This window comes from Pteropus medius, unplaced genomic scaffold, assembly GCF_902729225.1.
Source record: "Pteropus medius unplaced genomic scaffold, Ma_sr-lr_union100, whole genome shotgun sequence".
NCBI classification, from domain to species: Eukaryota; Metazoa; Chordata; class Mammalia; order Chiroptera; family Pteropodidae; genus Pteropus; species Pteropus medius.
The window spans coordinates 8530799-8546335 of record NW_024355205.1 but is presented as its reverse complement, the minus strand read 5'-3'; the positions used below and the strand labels follow the sequence as shown (position 1 = coordinate 8546335).

General features: G+C 34.8%; 1 protein-coding gene across 2 annotated transcripts in view; it reads right to left on the bottom strand.

Annotated features, from left to right (window-relative positions):
• The window catches only part of WDR49 (WD repeat domain 49), a 115461-nt gene that overhangs the window by 21967 nt on the left and 77957 nt on the right, over positions 1–15537 (bottom strand). For both annotated transcript variants that reach the window (XM_039857547.1, XM_039857546.1), the window contains exons 12-16: positions 13892–13990; positions 12102–12266; positions 9970–10157; positions 9023–9220; positions 5241–5422 (exon numbers count right to left, since the gene is read on the bottom strand). In XM_039857547.1, the coding sequence (XP_039713481.1) occupies positions 5241–5422; positions 9023–9220; positions 9970–10157; positions 12102–12266; positions 13892–13990 (832 nt within the window). The remainder of the gene's footprint in view (positions 1–5240; positions 5423–9022; positions 9221–9969; positions 10158–12101; positions 12267–13891; positions 13991–15537) is intronic.

Below are 15537 nucleotides of genomic sequence, written 5' to 3'. Positions count from 1 at the left end.
TAACAAAAAGTGCAAGTGACTAGAGTAGTGGCTTGCACATAGCAGATACTTGGCAAAAGTGATCACTTGACTAAGAAACCAATAACTTTTCAATATTGCTGTGATGCTTATTGGACAGACAGTATAGATTAATGGCAAAGTGTACTGACTTTGGAGCCAGAATGCCTGCTGTAGGATCCCTGGTTCACCTCTTGCTGGTTGGTTGGTACTGGGCAAATCGTTTAACTTTTTTGTGACTTGCTTTTCTACTCATGAAATAGGGATCATAACTGCAGCTCTTTCTGAGGATTACAGTGACAATTGATGAGTTAAACACAAAAGACCTTAGGACATTGCCTGGAATATGGTAAGAGCTCAGTGAGTATTGGTTGCTGTTACTTTAAACATTGATAGTACAATATTTTCTACTCAAAGCAGGGAGTTCCAACACTCCCTACAGCCAGTTCTAATACTCATGGGAACTATCAGATGATAAGACAAAAAGTAAGGCGATGTGGCATTTACAAAAATAAAAATTTGCTGTAGTAGTATTTTTATGACTTAAATTTCAAAAATGAGTAGACTTTAATTTGTTTTCATTTGTCATACATAGGCATAGGATAGTTACTGCCACATATTGTTGGTGAAAGTAGACTGGTAATCTTCCAAGTGTCTTGTGTCATATAAGGCCTGATTTAAAATGAAATTTTATGTTTTGTGTATTTTTTCTTATAGTTGTCCAAAATTTTCCAATTTAATTTCTCATGTAAGATCTACTGGCAGAATAATTAATCAATAACATTTAATAATATTAAATATCAGTTCCCTCATAGCAATAATATACAGTTTAGAACATTGTAATTATTTCACGTATATAAAATACATCGATTTTAAGTGGGCTTTCTGCCTTATATAAACTCACTGAGAAATTAATAGAAATTTCTGTTTTAATTCCCATCTGATTTTTTTATTCTGGTTTCTAATAATTAAGCCTTTTCACATAAGCATTTTTTTTTTAGTGTAACCAAAGGAAAATGTGTCAGATAATAGCAGGCAGAGAAGACTTGTTCTTTGTTGCCCTAGAATAAGAATCAATAAGAGAGACTCCTACAAAAGATAGATTTGACTTAACATTAGAACCATTCTATAGTAAAGAGTAGTTCAATAACAAAGATCACTATCTGTATAATGGTGAGTGCATCCCACAGCAATTATTCAAGAAGAGGCTGGGATGTACTTCTCTTAAAGATACCACAGGAGTTAGTTTAGTAGACTTCTAATACCTCTCTCAACTTCATTATTGAATTATTAAAAGTTAATAAACTTGAAAAAATGTTCACACTCACAAATAAAACAATGCAATTTAAAACAATAGTGAAATATCACGATAACAGTTTCAAGACAATGACAACATCCAGTGTTGGTTCAGAGGCAGCCATTTTCACACATACTGGAGGGAGAACCCACGTGTTGGGACAGGGATTTGGCAAGATGACCTAATGGCTTTTAAACTTTTGATTCAGCAGCTCCACTTCAAAGAATTTGTTGAACTCAGGTACACATAAAGGGATTTAAATAAATATTTTTCCAATTAAAATTTGTAACAGTCTAAATGTTTGAAAACAAGAGAATGGTTGAAATGCTACATGATATATTCCTAGGGAGTCATTACAAATGTTGCTGTCTGTGGACACTCATATTAATAATACAGAAATGAACTTGCTTTATATTTTTGAATGATAAATAGGTTATAAATTATGCATACTAAGTCATTTTTATAAATTGTCCATGTATTTATTTGCATAAGTATGCCCAGAACAAGCTTGGAGAGTGAAATTTCTAAGTGTTAGCAATGGTTTTGCTACAGGTGATTTCTTCTGATCTTTTTCTTTTTGCTTATTTGTACTTTCCCTAATGAATATGTATTATTTTTGCAATGAAGTAATATTCTAAGGTTATATTTTCTAAATTATTTTAATCTATTTTTCTAGATTAGAATAATTTGCTTAAATCCAGAAACCGAATATTCCCCCATAAAGAAAAATGTATGTCCACTGCAGTTTTTGCTGCCTATTTTATCCTTTTCTCTCTTTCTTTCTTTTTTTTTTTTTTTTTCATTTTCTAATGGTAATATGATTTTTGCAGAACTTAAGGAAGGGAAAAATCTATTTCTCTGTATCAATTGTTAACTTAGCATTAGGACTTCCTTATTCTCTTAAACTCTATATTCATCTTAATCTTCCCAGGGCTTAAATTGAAGATGACATTTTACTACCTACCTTCTTCTCAGACATAATATTATAAAATGTCTTAAGCATTATGGGAAATTGGTATTTATGTATAAGCCAGAAGATAATATATGCCGACATTTTTTATCCTGGAAAGAGAATCTTAGGAGTTAAGATGAGAACATAATTTTAAATTATTTAATTTTTCCTCATTTTTCCTGCTTCTTTCATTTTATATTGGATTTTTCTTTTTGCTTCTCCATCTTTTCTTATTGCTTTTCCCAATCATCTAAACATACCCCCGCCCTCATACACTCATACCAAATGTACTTTTCCATTTTTTGTCTAACTTTTTTTACATTTTTATTTTCATATTTTTGCACAAGGACAAGAACTGGCACGATTCTCCTTGGATTTACTAATCTGATTAAGAAAAGGGCACATTCTTCAGAATCATATTTTCTTAGGGAGAAAATGATCTGTAATCTCTTTGGTATTGGATGGAGGCCATGAAGAACATTTTACAGCTGACAATGACATTGCACTTGTATATTTTCCACATAGAATTCCTGGTCATGTTTCTGGGAGAAGAGAGGGGTATACCTGACAAGTCAATTCTGAAGATACATTTTTAACTTTTTTCTTTCAATTAGTTCGATACTTCCTAAATGATATTATTCTGTACTATCTCATTACTATAAAACTATTAAAATTATTTCAATCCAGTCATCTGAATTAGATAAAAGCAGAAATGTTAAAGATCATGAGTACTTTTTGATGTATCATTATTTGATAAAATATAGTACAATGGATACAACTTTGCCTCTTACCACTGGAAATTTCTCCCAAAGCCTACAGAAACTTACAACTAGGGTGAGATCACTCTGCTGTACACCTATTTAAAATCTAGCAAAATACAAAGCTCCAGTTTTAAGAGAAAACTATGAATTTAAAAATTTACATATCAGCACAAGTTTTCATAACACAGTGTCATGGAATAATAGAAACTATAATAAAATGAGATAGAAGTCAGGAAAGAAGTAAACAGTTCTAATTTTTAAATCTAGAGAAAGGTAGATTTAAAAAATAATAACTGAGTTTGTCATAAGGAAGGGGAAAATAGTATCATGGCTGAAATACTCCTAAATAGGAATCTGTAACACTTGTCTTCACTATTTTATGAGTGTGACAGACAGAGGAACAATGATCTATCTGTGTTATCCTGTGGTAACTTTATTTCCTGATCTATAAAAATTGAGTTGGGTAGCTGGGTGGGGGCATTTTATCATATCAGAAGTCTTTCCTTTCTCAGCATTCTACTATTGTACAGGATTGGTCATGCTATCTTTCTAAATTGAAGAGATCATTCTGCCTGAAAGTAAAATGCCACTTGACATTTCAGCAAGCCATAATTCAAGGAAATGGAAGAACAAATACCAAAGCGTAATTTAGTGTAACAGGATGTTTAAAGGGGACCTTTTTCTTCTATGTCCCTGTCAACAGAGGTCCAAAAGGTCTGAAAGCAAAATAATTAAGAGGTAAAAAGTATTTCCATATTCTAAAGTGAGGTATCTCTAAAACCAACCTGGTCACACCTAGGCCAACCACCATTCTGGGATGTACACAGACCAAAGATGTGATAACATGAGAGAGGAGAGGAGAGAGTTGTTGGCGTGTGCTGAGTCCCACTCTCATGAGAGAGAAGGGAAGCTTCCCCTGCAGTTCTAGCCTCCATTCACATAGATCAAAGAATTTAATGTACGTTGCCTGGGGAAATCATTAGAGGAACAAAGTAGACCAGTGACTTATTGATACCTGAAAAAGTCTGCAGGCAAAAAGCTGTGGCCAGAGCCACCCAAGTAAGCTAAGGGAAAGGAGGGAACCAGAGAGCAATAGACGTGGCAAGGATGAGTGAGCTTCCTATTGACCAAGCAGAAGTTATTTCATGTGGACTTATGCAAGAGGGGAGGCCTGCCAATGCAAGGGGACTGCATCAGAAAAACACTGTGATGTGTATTTCCAAAGGTAACCCCAGATAATGGGGTTGAGCCACAGGAGATTGACCAAAGAGTGTATTAATTTGAAAATGTACAATGCAGAAGTCCCTGAGTGAAGTTATCAAAGAACCTTCAACTGCATCCACTTAATGTTAACTATGGACTTTATACTAAATAATAAACTATCAAAATTGGTTCATAAATTGTAACAAACACACCACACTAATGCAAGACACTGGGTGGGGTGTAATGGGGTATATAGAACTCTATATTTTTTGCGCAATTTTTCTATAAACCTAAAAAAATGTAATAGATGCACATGGTAAAAAAAAGTGCCTGTGTATCAAAGAATATACAATGAATAAAACCATCCTCTCAAAAAAATAATACTTATTTAGCATGAAAGGTAAAATGAAGATAGAATGGATTGGCAAGACTATAGGAAACAAAAGAAATAACTAAAACTGCCTGGAATTAGAGAGAAAGAGGAATGTAAGAATGAGATCTAGCAGAGTGGTACGAAGAGAAAAAATGGCTTAACAACATGTAGGAAAGGCAAGAAGCATTAAAATGAGAGTCATGTCTAATATTCAAAGTTAAGCTATTTGAACTTGTCAACTTACTGTATACCCTACCAAAACTGGGAGTAAAATCTGACATACATTCTGAGATAGATAAATTCATGTATGTACACACACACACACACACACACACACACACACACACACAGATATCATTTCTGAGGAAAAGGGCTAATTTCCACAATTAGGTTGATGATGGAGCAGAAACAAAGGACTAGAAGACACAAATAGAAATCTAGAATTAAATGGAGGCAAGAAATAAGAACCAGCTATAACACTAAGAGTATAAATTCTCCCCCTGCCACACACACGCCCCTACCAAGCACCAACATTTTAGAGGAATCTTGAGGTAGCCATCGGACACTCCACGGAGCACAGAAGGGACTTTGGGCCAAGCTTACCTAGGTCTTCTCTAGACACCAATTGACATCTGGGTAACACTTAAAATTACTTACTTGCATATTGACTCGTCTTTGTTTTTTTTATCAAGTAGAGAAAGTTCTGTTGGCTCTAAACATGATTCCTCATTAGAAAGTAAAGGGATTTCCCTTATGCTTTCTTCTCGAATCTCACTTCCTATTACATTAGTATCCTTTTTAGAAAGGGAAAAAAAGCTTTCAATTTGCCAATGCTTTGCCTGTAAAAACAAAGAGATTTATTTTATTTTTATAAAATATATTTTTCTTGAACATTTATATGCTATACTACTAATTAAAGTCCTGGGAACACATACACACACAAGAATAAGAAATGGTTCCTGTTCTCAGTAAACTCACAGCCTTGTAAGAGAGATAAGATATACATGTAACTTTAATAACGGTAGAAAGTGATATGTAATGAGAAACATGAAAATTCTCTGAAAAATAATGAACTACAAAAAAATGACATTCCTACTTTAAAATCCTGAATAGCAAAATGCAAAATTTACTAATAATAGCAAAATTTACTAAAAAAAAGTTTTTTGTTGAATTATCAGAGTTAATTTTTTATACAACTACTTTTTTATGTATTTCCTAAAAATATCTCAAAAGCCAGTCCAATTATTGAGCATTTCTTCCCAGAAAATATGAGTTATATAGTAGTTTTTCATAGATCTTAGCTATAGTTCTTAATATGTATCCATCTAACAAAAGTTCCCAATGACAATCTATTTTATATTTTAAATACAGAACCGATTTCTTTGTCTTTTTAAATTCATATCGAATACACAGAAATGCACCAGAGAATACAGGTGTGTGATATGAGGGTAACATTAGGTAACCCAGGATATCTGACTGACCTACAAACTGATAACCTTGTCAGAAGGGTTTGAAAAGTAAAATGCCTACAGGGACCAGGAAGATAATGTCAATGAATGAATCAAGGTTTATATAAAATGATAAATAACAGATGAAATTCAGCCTCAGTGTCCATCGACAATAGGGTAGGGAAAAGCAGGGACTGCACTGAATGAAAGAGAACCCATTTTACAGGTGACCTCAGGAAATGACATATGTTCTTTTTAAAGAGAAGCAAGAAATCTGGATCTTATATGAAATCATTTAACGTTTAAATATGGGCGACTAAATAAAGTGTCAAACACTGAGTGAATAGGCACAAAGTCACTGGCCCCAAATAAGGAGGAGAAGTGCCAGTACACAAATACTGCACAATTCAACTGTGGTGAGTGCTTAAAGAGGGGCACTGAAGAAATGCACACATCATCTAAGTTCTTTTTATACTGCGATCATCTGACAGTTTCCTGGGATAAATGTATCTCTGTGATTAAATCATCTCCACTCCTATTTCGCCAGCTCTAGAAATAGACATACCGCACAACTTACTTTTAAAAATCTAACTTGAAAAGCAACCTCAGATCAATAGCTATGTTGTAAAAGTGATTCGCAGTTATTAAAAAAAAAAACTTCTTTCATGAAATATATATAATCGCATTGCATTAAATTTTAAATACTTTAATCAGACTGTAGGTGACTGGAAAATTAAGTCTTAATGTAGGAAATTAAAATATATTAATGCTTTCCTCCTGTTTTTAAAGCTGCTAGACCAGAATTAATTCAACTAGAAGACAAATGCCTCAATCAAATGTAGGGCAAAAGTCACTACACTTTACATATCAAATTTGTTCAGTAAAAATTGTTTGGATCCTAATTGGCTTTCTTCTAATCTATGTATTTCCATCTGCCTCCCAAATCTTGCTGTAAAAGGGTGCCTCTTCTTACTATAAGCAGGACAGTGTCTGATAAGTTTTCCTCTTCCCATCTTCATGCTTCTCTTAACCCTTTCCTCCTTCTCTTCCCCTTTCCTCCTCCCTCTTCTCTGTGCCACTTGGGACTAGCAGCACCCATAGTCAAGACAGCTTGATAAAAATGTCCTTAAAAAAACTTTAAAAGCTTAAGCATACGGGATGAGAAAACACAGCTGTCCCAGATTTACCAGACTTTACTTTCTAAAACTACACCAGCTCTGGTGGCTCTTTTTCTGTCTTCAACAGCAGGAAAAAAAAAATTTTTGCAGGCTTTTGTGGACTGAAGTCCTTTAAAATACAAAGGACTTCATAAAACAACTAAGGAAAAATATCAAAGGCATAACAATGAGCAGTTTTATCAGCACATACTTCTTAATTAAAATAAAATTCAGATATAGGCTGTGTTTAGTGGACAAAGTTTTTATGACACCCACATCTAGAACAGTCTTATTTTTGCTTCGACCCCATCCATGGACCTCCTTATACTCCAGATGTCACCTACTTGATGACGCTTTGTTCACCTGTCATTCTAACCTCCACCTCACGTAGGCTGAGCCCTCGTAGCCCGGTCCTTTAGCAATGTTAGCATTGCATTAACTTCTCCACTGCCCCAAATAGTATTCCAGGTGCTTTCATGTTCAGAATACCAGCATGCCCCACTCTGTCTCACTCACTACACCCCTGCTCTCACACCCATTTGACTTCCCACTCAGATGCTGTTTTTCCTAAGAAAAGTCTATCACTTGTCTCATTTACAGAGCAGAAGAGACTGTACAGCTTGAATGTTACATTGTGATTCCTATATTAGCCAGCCAAACGTGGGTCCACCTCCCCAGATTATTTTCTGATTTGCCATCACCCTCCATGTCCTAAAATGTTGCACAGAATTCTTTCAGCACAAGTTGACATCATCAAAGCGACTTCACAAATAGAGCAACAACAGACTTTGTCTTCCAATGTTTAGAGAATTGCCATACTCTCACAGCATGAGAGCAGCAAGCTGAGGTTGCTGGATGGAACCAAGTCAACCAGCCAGACAGAGAAATTGAGGTTTTAGTGTAACCTCACACCACCATGTTTGAACAGTACTGGTTGAAACAAATCAAACCAATAGTTTGTTTTCAAAGCACATAGAGAATGGGAGCAGAGCTCCCAAGCAAAGAAACAGAAAAAAAAATTATAGAAGCGTGAGACAATGAATAGTTCCTTTCTTTTATACCTCCAGTTCCATTATTTTTTTCCCCACTAGCAGGTATAAATCAGAACTTAGATTCAAAGGAGGAGCGAGTTAAAAGCATGAGCTCTGAAATAAGCCACCTTGAGTTAAAAGCAACACTCTACTAGTTATTGACTTTTGTGAGCTCAGGCAATTTATTCAAACTCTTTGTGCCTCCGTGTCTTCATCTGTAAAATAGGAATAATGAGAGTTCTTTCATTATGTGATGAGCAATTGTGAAGATGACATGAGATAAGTCACATAGAGACCTTAGATGGTGCCCCAAGCATACAGGAAGCACTCAGCAAATGTTAGCTATTATTATTTTCAGAGGAGTAAACCAGACAAACTGGAAGGTTTGTTTTTTCTAAAATTTTCTATTTTATTTTTATCTTGATTATTACCTGACACTCACAGCCACCATTCTCTTTATTAATGGCATAGCAGATGATTTTATCCACATGTATTTTTACTGAAATTTAAAATTGAAGGTATTCACTTATTTTAGAGGAGAAATCTTTCTCAGAAGTCCTGGAATAGGTTGAGCGGCACAGAGCTATCATGTTTCCCTGTCTCTGGTGTCTTCCAATTGATGGAACTGCCACAGCTAATGGTAAACAGGACAAGAGATGCCTGGAGCTACAGCTCTAGAAATGAAAGTCAGTTCTTTCATGACTGATGAACATCAACAGCCAATGAGATTCAAATGAAAATCACCCCAAGTTCCTACTAAATGTCAAGTAAATCCTAGAATAATAAGGAAACAATATTTCTACCTGACCAAAGATCCAGACAGGAGAACCGCAGGCATCAGTCACACAAACACTGCAGTCTGCAGAGGAGGAGATAATCAGTGAATGGCCACTCAGCTCACAGATCTCTAAAGAAGTTATCTGGTCTTCATGAGGTTGGAATGATCTTATCAGAGTTGGGGCCTGTGTGATTTTGCTTTTACTGGAATTAAGACAGTACTCCTGAATGAAAAGAAATGCCAGAATACTAAAAAGTCCAAATATTTAATTATGCAATGACATGACACTTTAAAAAAAAAAAAGTCTGATGTGGAAATGAAAAAAAGCTACATTTTGGAACAACAATCTGTAACCCAAATGCAAAAGAATAATTCATGATAACAGGTGGTATTAATATTAAAAAAAAAAAAGGTTTCTAGCTGATTTGACTAATGTGAGAAGTGGAAAGAAAGGAAGCGGGGGGAAGGTGGAAAGTAAAAATGGAACAGTAAAGTCACTTATTTGATAGAGGTGAACTTTATCATGTATAGGTAGTCACATATTATACAATTTTATAATATTAGAAAGTCAAGGTAATCAATGACACAAAGATCCTAAACTAACTCAGAATGACAGTTATGTTAGATAAAGGGCCAGTGTTTTACTTAAATTACGTTTATAGTCGTATTTCAAATAAGGTATACTCTAATTATTTATGCTCAAACAATGCTGCAGTACCTCACTGACAATATTGCATTCCTAAATTGGGTGACTGACTTGAATATATATTAACAGATTTTTAATATCAATAAAAATCTGTTTTTCTCCTCAAATTAAAAGAAGTCTCTCCTCAATACATGTAAATGTTTCTTTTAAAATACTCAGACTGAACATTTCTTCTTTTATCTAGAATCAAGACAAGACAGGATAGTTATCTGCAACAAAAGGCAATCAAAAATAAAAAAGATGATGTGAGAATTTTTTCAATTTACCTCTATATTCCAGATTTTCAACCATCCATCAAGATCTCCTGTGGCAAGGTATCGATTCAATTTATTGGTAGCCATAATAATGGATCCAACTCCACTGTGAGCTAAAAATTCAGCCAGAAGTTGCTTCTTAAATGTATCCCAGAATCTTACATACCCAGATCCTCCACATGACACTAAGTTAGCGCCTCCTAACATGTAAAGGAACACCTAATTAGAACACTGTGACAATAATTACCAGAACCAACTTCCATGGCTTGCCCTGTGGAAAGCATATGTGTGTAGAAAGGTGGGTATCCCTCAGATCAATTTCCAGCACTTTAATTCTCTCAAATATAAAATGAGGATAACCCTATGATGACCTCAATGGTTTATGCTGAGTATTAAATGAGGTAGAATCTGTAAGATGTTCTATTCAATTTAGTTCTGTTTCCTTCATGTATTATTTTGATATTATTTTGGTTTTTTAAAGTTAAAATTAGTTTGTTCCTTCAAATAAACATAAAATATTAATTACAACTTTACAATAATATTTTGATTACATAAAACCCATCTTTCTTAATAATCAATTGGACACATATGCCAAAGAAGTAAATTCCCCAGGCACAAGTCTGGATGCATATACGTAGTTATAGCAGCATAATTACTGATTTCTCCATATAGTAGCATGCTTAAAATTCTATTTACGAATTTATTTGAAAATTTTTCATCAAGAATGTATTGTAAACTCTTATGGGACACTTTGTTGGTTCACATAACTAGAACTAACCTTTTCATTTTCCATTTTTATATGCCCTGTAGGAGCACTTTGCCTCCATTATTCTGCTGTGGCAAAGTTCCTATTATTGTCTGATAAACCTTTAGATGACATCCAATTTGCTTCACAAATGTAATGCTGATTAACTATCATATCTGTTTAAAGTAGAAATGTTAGCACGTAGCTGCTTCAGTAGAAACAATTTGGGAATCCTGATAACATTAAGAAGAATTAGTCTTGAGGAAACGAGGGCAATATCAGGATAACAGATCATATTGTTAGATAAGTGAGTTCTAGAAAATAGAAAGTTTTAGAATCTAACCATTTCAAAATATATATTCTAAATATTCCACAGTTTCTAAAACTCTGTAGAAATATATTTTTGTTGATTTTTAATGTTTAAACATTTTATATGAAAATCAGACAGATTTTTCAACTGAAAATTGAATATGGAAAAGTAAATATGGAAAACATGGTTAAAATATGTTTCTTTTTTTCAAAAATGTAACACGTATATGTCTAGATTCCTAATGTTAAGAAAAAAATACGTTTAAATTACAATTTTTTTAGATGAAAGGTCAAAAATATGCATTACTCCCAAAAAGAGATTTTTATTTTGAGAAAACATGCTACGTCAACACCATGCTAACATAGCCAGTGAAAACAGAGGGAAAATTACGAAGATTATTTCATCAATATAATACCAAATAACTACAGTAAATCATATGGTAGTACCAGTGTTAGCATATATCTCAGCAGAAGCTCTAACCAGGACATTGATATATTCTGGAAAGTATGCACAGCTGGTAAAGAACCCCAAAGCATCTCCACTCCCCCCAAAATAAATTATGACAAAGAGTGGGCAGCTCTCTTGCACTGGGATCAGCAGTTATTTAAAATTTTGCTCCCAATCTCCAGGTTTCTCAGTATTTCCTTCTAACTCATTTTGACCAGGTGTCAGTGCAGTCAGTCTTGGACTGCACTCTTCTGCCTCATGTAGACCTAGTCTTAACACATACATTTGGAGCTTTACTGTGGCCTGCCAACCCCGCTTATGTCATGGCTGGAACACCAATTCTGATTGTTGCCCATATTAAGCAATTTGTCAGTCTCTCTCACTCTGATCCTGACATGTGCAGTAGTGCATAAATTTCTGGCAGCATCTAGTCTGGCTCCTGTTCTTGGACCCATCGTCCTGAACTCTAATGTCATTTACTGTGGCCTGTGACTCAGTACTGACGATTAACCAGATGCAGTTGAACTCTATAAGACTTAGGTAGGATTAGATTAAATCTCTTTTCCAACATTTGCTCCTTATTTCCAACATTTTACAATATATCAAAGCAGTCTACAGTCAAAATTTAAATACATAGTTTACCTGTTGCTGCAATGTGTTTTCTTGCTTCAAGGAAGCAAAGCCTCATGACAGCATTATTGTGCTTGGTGTCAGTCTCAAAGGAGCAAGCTCCCAGAGTAGCCTGATCTGCCAAGGGGTGGCTTAAGCAGCTCCCCCCACAACCAAGAAGCTTTTGAGGCACTGTATCTGTCATGGAGACAAAGCCAGGTGTGTTAATGAAGAGAAATATCTGCTCCTCAAATAAATGCTTATGAAAAATAACAGGCCCACCTTCATCATGGTCTCAGAATAGGTCTCCAGTCAACATCATGGAGCCTTCTGATATTCACTACCTCAACCCCAACCCAAAGTGTTGTTTGATTCCCTTTTTATTTGCATATTCCATACATGCTTACTGTGTTTTACCCTTGATATGAATTAATAGGGACTTCACTCTGTAGTCACTGTAACATCTTAGAGGTCTTGATATGTTCAAGACAAATATGATTCTATTATCTTGGCATTTTCAGCTTATTAATCATCAACAGTAATCTTACAAATAATTTAATAAACCTGAGCTATAATAACTACTTAAATATATTTAAATGATCATTTTTTAGCAATATTATTTGTTGCTGAGTTACCTTGGAGAGGACATTCCTAATGATATTTTGATTGTCTCGTGACATCATCTCCAGGCCACGCTAATAAAAACTGGGGATATTCATCTTAGAATCTATTAATAATCTGCACATGGTTATGAAAAGTCTATACAGAAGGATCTTTGAATTTTTAAAGCAAGACATCTATAGCAAAGCTTATCATGTCTTTTAGAAATTCTATATTATCTGTTTTTCTTTCTTATCTATCTCTGTTTTTAATCATAGCCACAGTCTGTAAGAGCAAGAGGCACTCTCTTGAGGAGCAATGTAGAGGAAGAGGCAGAATTCATCCTTTCCATGGACAGTTCAGTGAACTCTAATGGTTAGCTCCTTGTACATAAAGCAGGTCAGAGTTTTGTGCCTGCAGACAAGTAAGTACTAAATCTCTTTAGTTTCCTTACTCTTATCAAATCAGTCCTTCAACTTTTCACATACACACAAAAAATGCTGTTATCTAATGACCAGTCTTTTCCTAAGGTCCAATTTAGCCTCTGAGTTTATCCATTTGAGACAACAGAACCTTGCTGGGCCATGAGGAATGCCATATTCATTACCCAAATAAATTAGTCTAAGGAAAAAATCTTTATTATGTAGGGAAACTAAAATAAAATATGAAAGGCAATTGTCAAGACATTTTGCTTAAGTATAAAATATTCATGTGCTTGGCTAAACTCTCATAAAATACAATATACTCCCATCTAACACTCCTCACAGGTTTCTAAAACAAGAAATAGAAATAATTTAAGATTTTTAGGTAGCATAATATTAAATACAAGCTCTAGACTGAGCCTGAAGATCCCATTAAGTAAACATGGGTTCTCATTTTCTTACCAAGGAGTACCCAAGGTTCACACAAAGGCAGTTTGGTGAGGTTTATGTGCAAAAACTAAACTAAATAGAAATGAGATGCCTGCTCTCTGCTGTCAGTAATTCAGAAACACTGATACAGCACAAAGAGAAGAAACGGTATGCCATGAAGAATTTGCTAAACCAAGTAAATCTCAAGGTTCTTTGTAGTCATTTTGACAAGACAGTGATATCACTAACCTCTTGCGCTTATAACCAATTATCTATAATTTAGAAGCAAGCTACATCAGGTACATGCATAAACAATCAAGTCTACTGTGGTTTGACAGAGCTACATTATTTTAGTTTCAAACTTGCACTCACCTGATTTTGCTTTTAGCAGTCTCTGGTAATCAGGGTGAAGGACATAGTGAGCATTTTCTGTGTTATTGTTCCACAAAACAATTTCTCCATCATAACTCCCTAAATGAGCCAGGAGGGAGAATATGAATTGCCAGAAAGTTAGAGAATATAAGCAACAGCAATGGGAAGAAGTCGTTATAATGATATCTTACATGGTATCTGGCACATAATTGGCACCCTATATATTTTTGGTGACATGAATGAATACTAATAACTTGTGTTTTTATTAAACTTTAGAATGTATAATCCTTACAACATACCTATGTATCAAGTATGATAGAAACTACCGTTATATCATTTTATTTTATAGTAATAAGGCATTCAGAATAAGGGCTTTGCAATTAAATAACTTGAGTTTGAGTCCTGGTTCTGCCACCTACTAGCTGTGTCACCTTGGGCATATTCAACTCTACATGATGCCACAATTTCCTCATCTAAAAACCTGGGTTAAAAATTGTATTTATCTCAGAGGATTGCTGTGGAGAATGAAAAGTACTTAGAATAGTGCCTAGTATATTGTAAGTATTAAAAAAGTTAATAATAATTACTATACTTTTTTATTATTGAGTGAAGACAAGTAAATCAAGTTTTTCTAGGTTTCTGTTTCCTGTATCTTTTCACGTGTGTGTGTGTTGTGTGTATTTGCCTTTTTTCATTCTCTCTCTCTTATATTCTTTATTGACTATTGCTTTCTCCAACCCTAAAGTTTTCCCTACAGAAAGTCCTTCCCTTTTGCTCTTCACCAAGAACATAGAAAAGCCCAAATAGTGAGATTAAATCTGACCAAGCCTGTCTTGGAGGAAAATCAATGCATGCCAGACCACTTCTCTCAGCAGCTAAATGAGGACAGCTCCCTACTGAGCAGAATGTCAATGTCAAGTGGAGAGCAGAGGAGAAAAGCTGAGTTTGAGTGAGATGTACAGATGGTGCCTTTCTTGGGATTTGGAGAGTAATACATACTAAACTCTGTATTGTCCTGGCGAGACCAACCAGTGTAATGCACAACTTGGCCAAGGGTAATGTATTTCTACGTATTAGTTGCCCATGGGAGTACTCATCTGTTCCTATGATTTTGAAATGCTTTACTTACAAAGTGTTTGACCAAATATTTATCCATAGGACTGACTGATGGAATAAGAGTGAATGAAGACATCATCTTCTCACCAATTACAATGGTATTTTATGACACTTTCAGAGTAACAACTACGTAGCCTTATAGGTTACTTCTCTCCATCATAGTTCAGCACATAATATTCCCTCAGGGTAGACTTCCAACAGCTATAAAGCAAATTAAATGGCAGTACTGGCCCTCACGGAAGGTGATCAGGGAAGTCTTAAAAACAGCGGAACTTTTAAGTGTAAAGCAGTAAACCTCAAGTTGTTAACACTGCATAGATATCCTGGCTCTTTTCCTGTTAAGTTTTCATTCCTCTTAATTGATGACATTTTTAGTTCTATAAAAAAATGTAGGCTGTCAAAATATGGACTTGTTAATTTCATGGTACAATCTGTCTTTATAAATTGTTTTCTTTGGCCGGAAATGATACAACAATTTCTGATCCTCTTTAATATGCCACATCAAAGTTTGCCCATGGATCCTTTTAAGA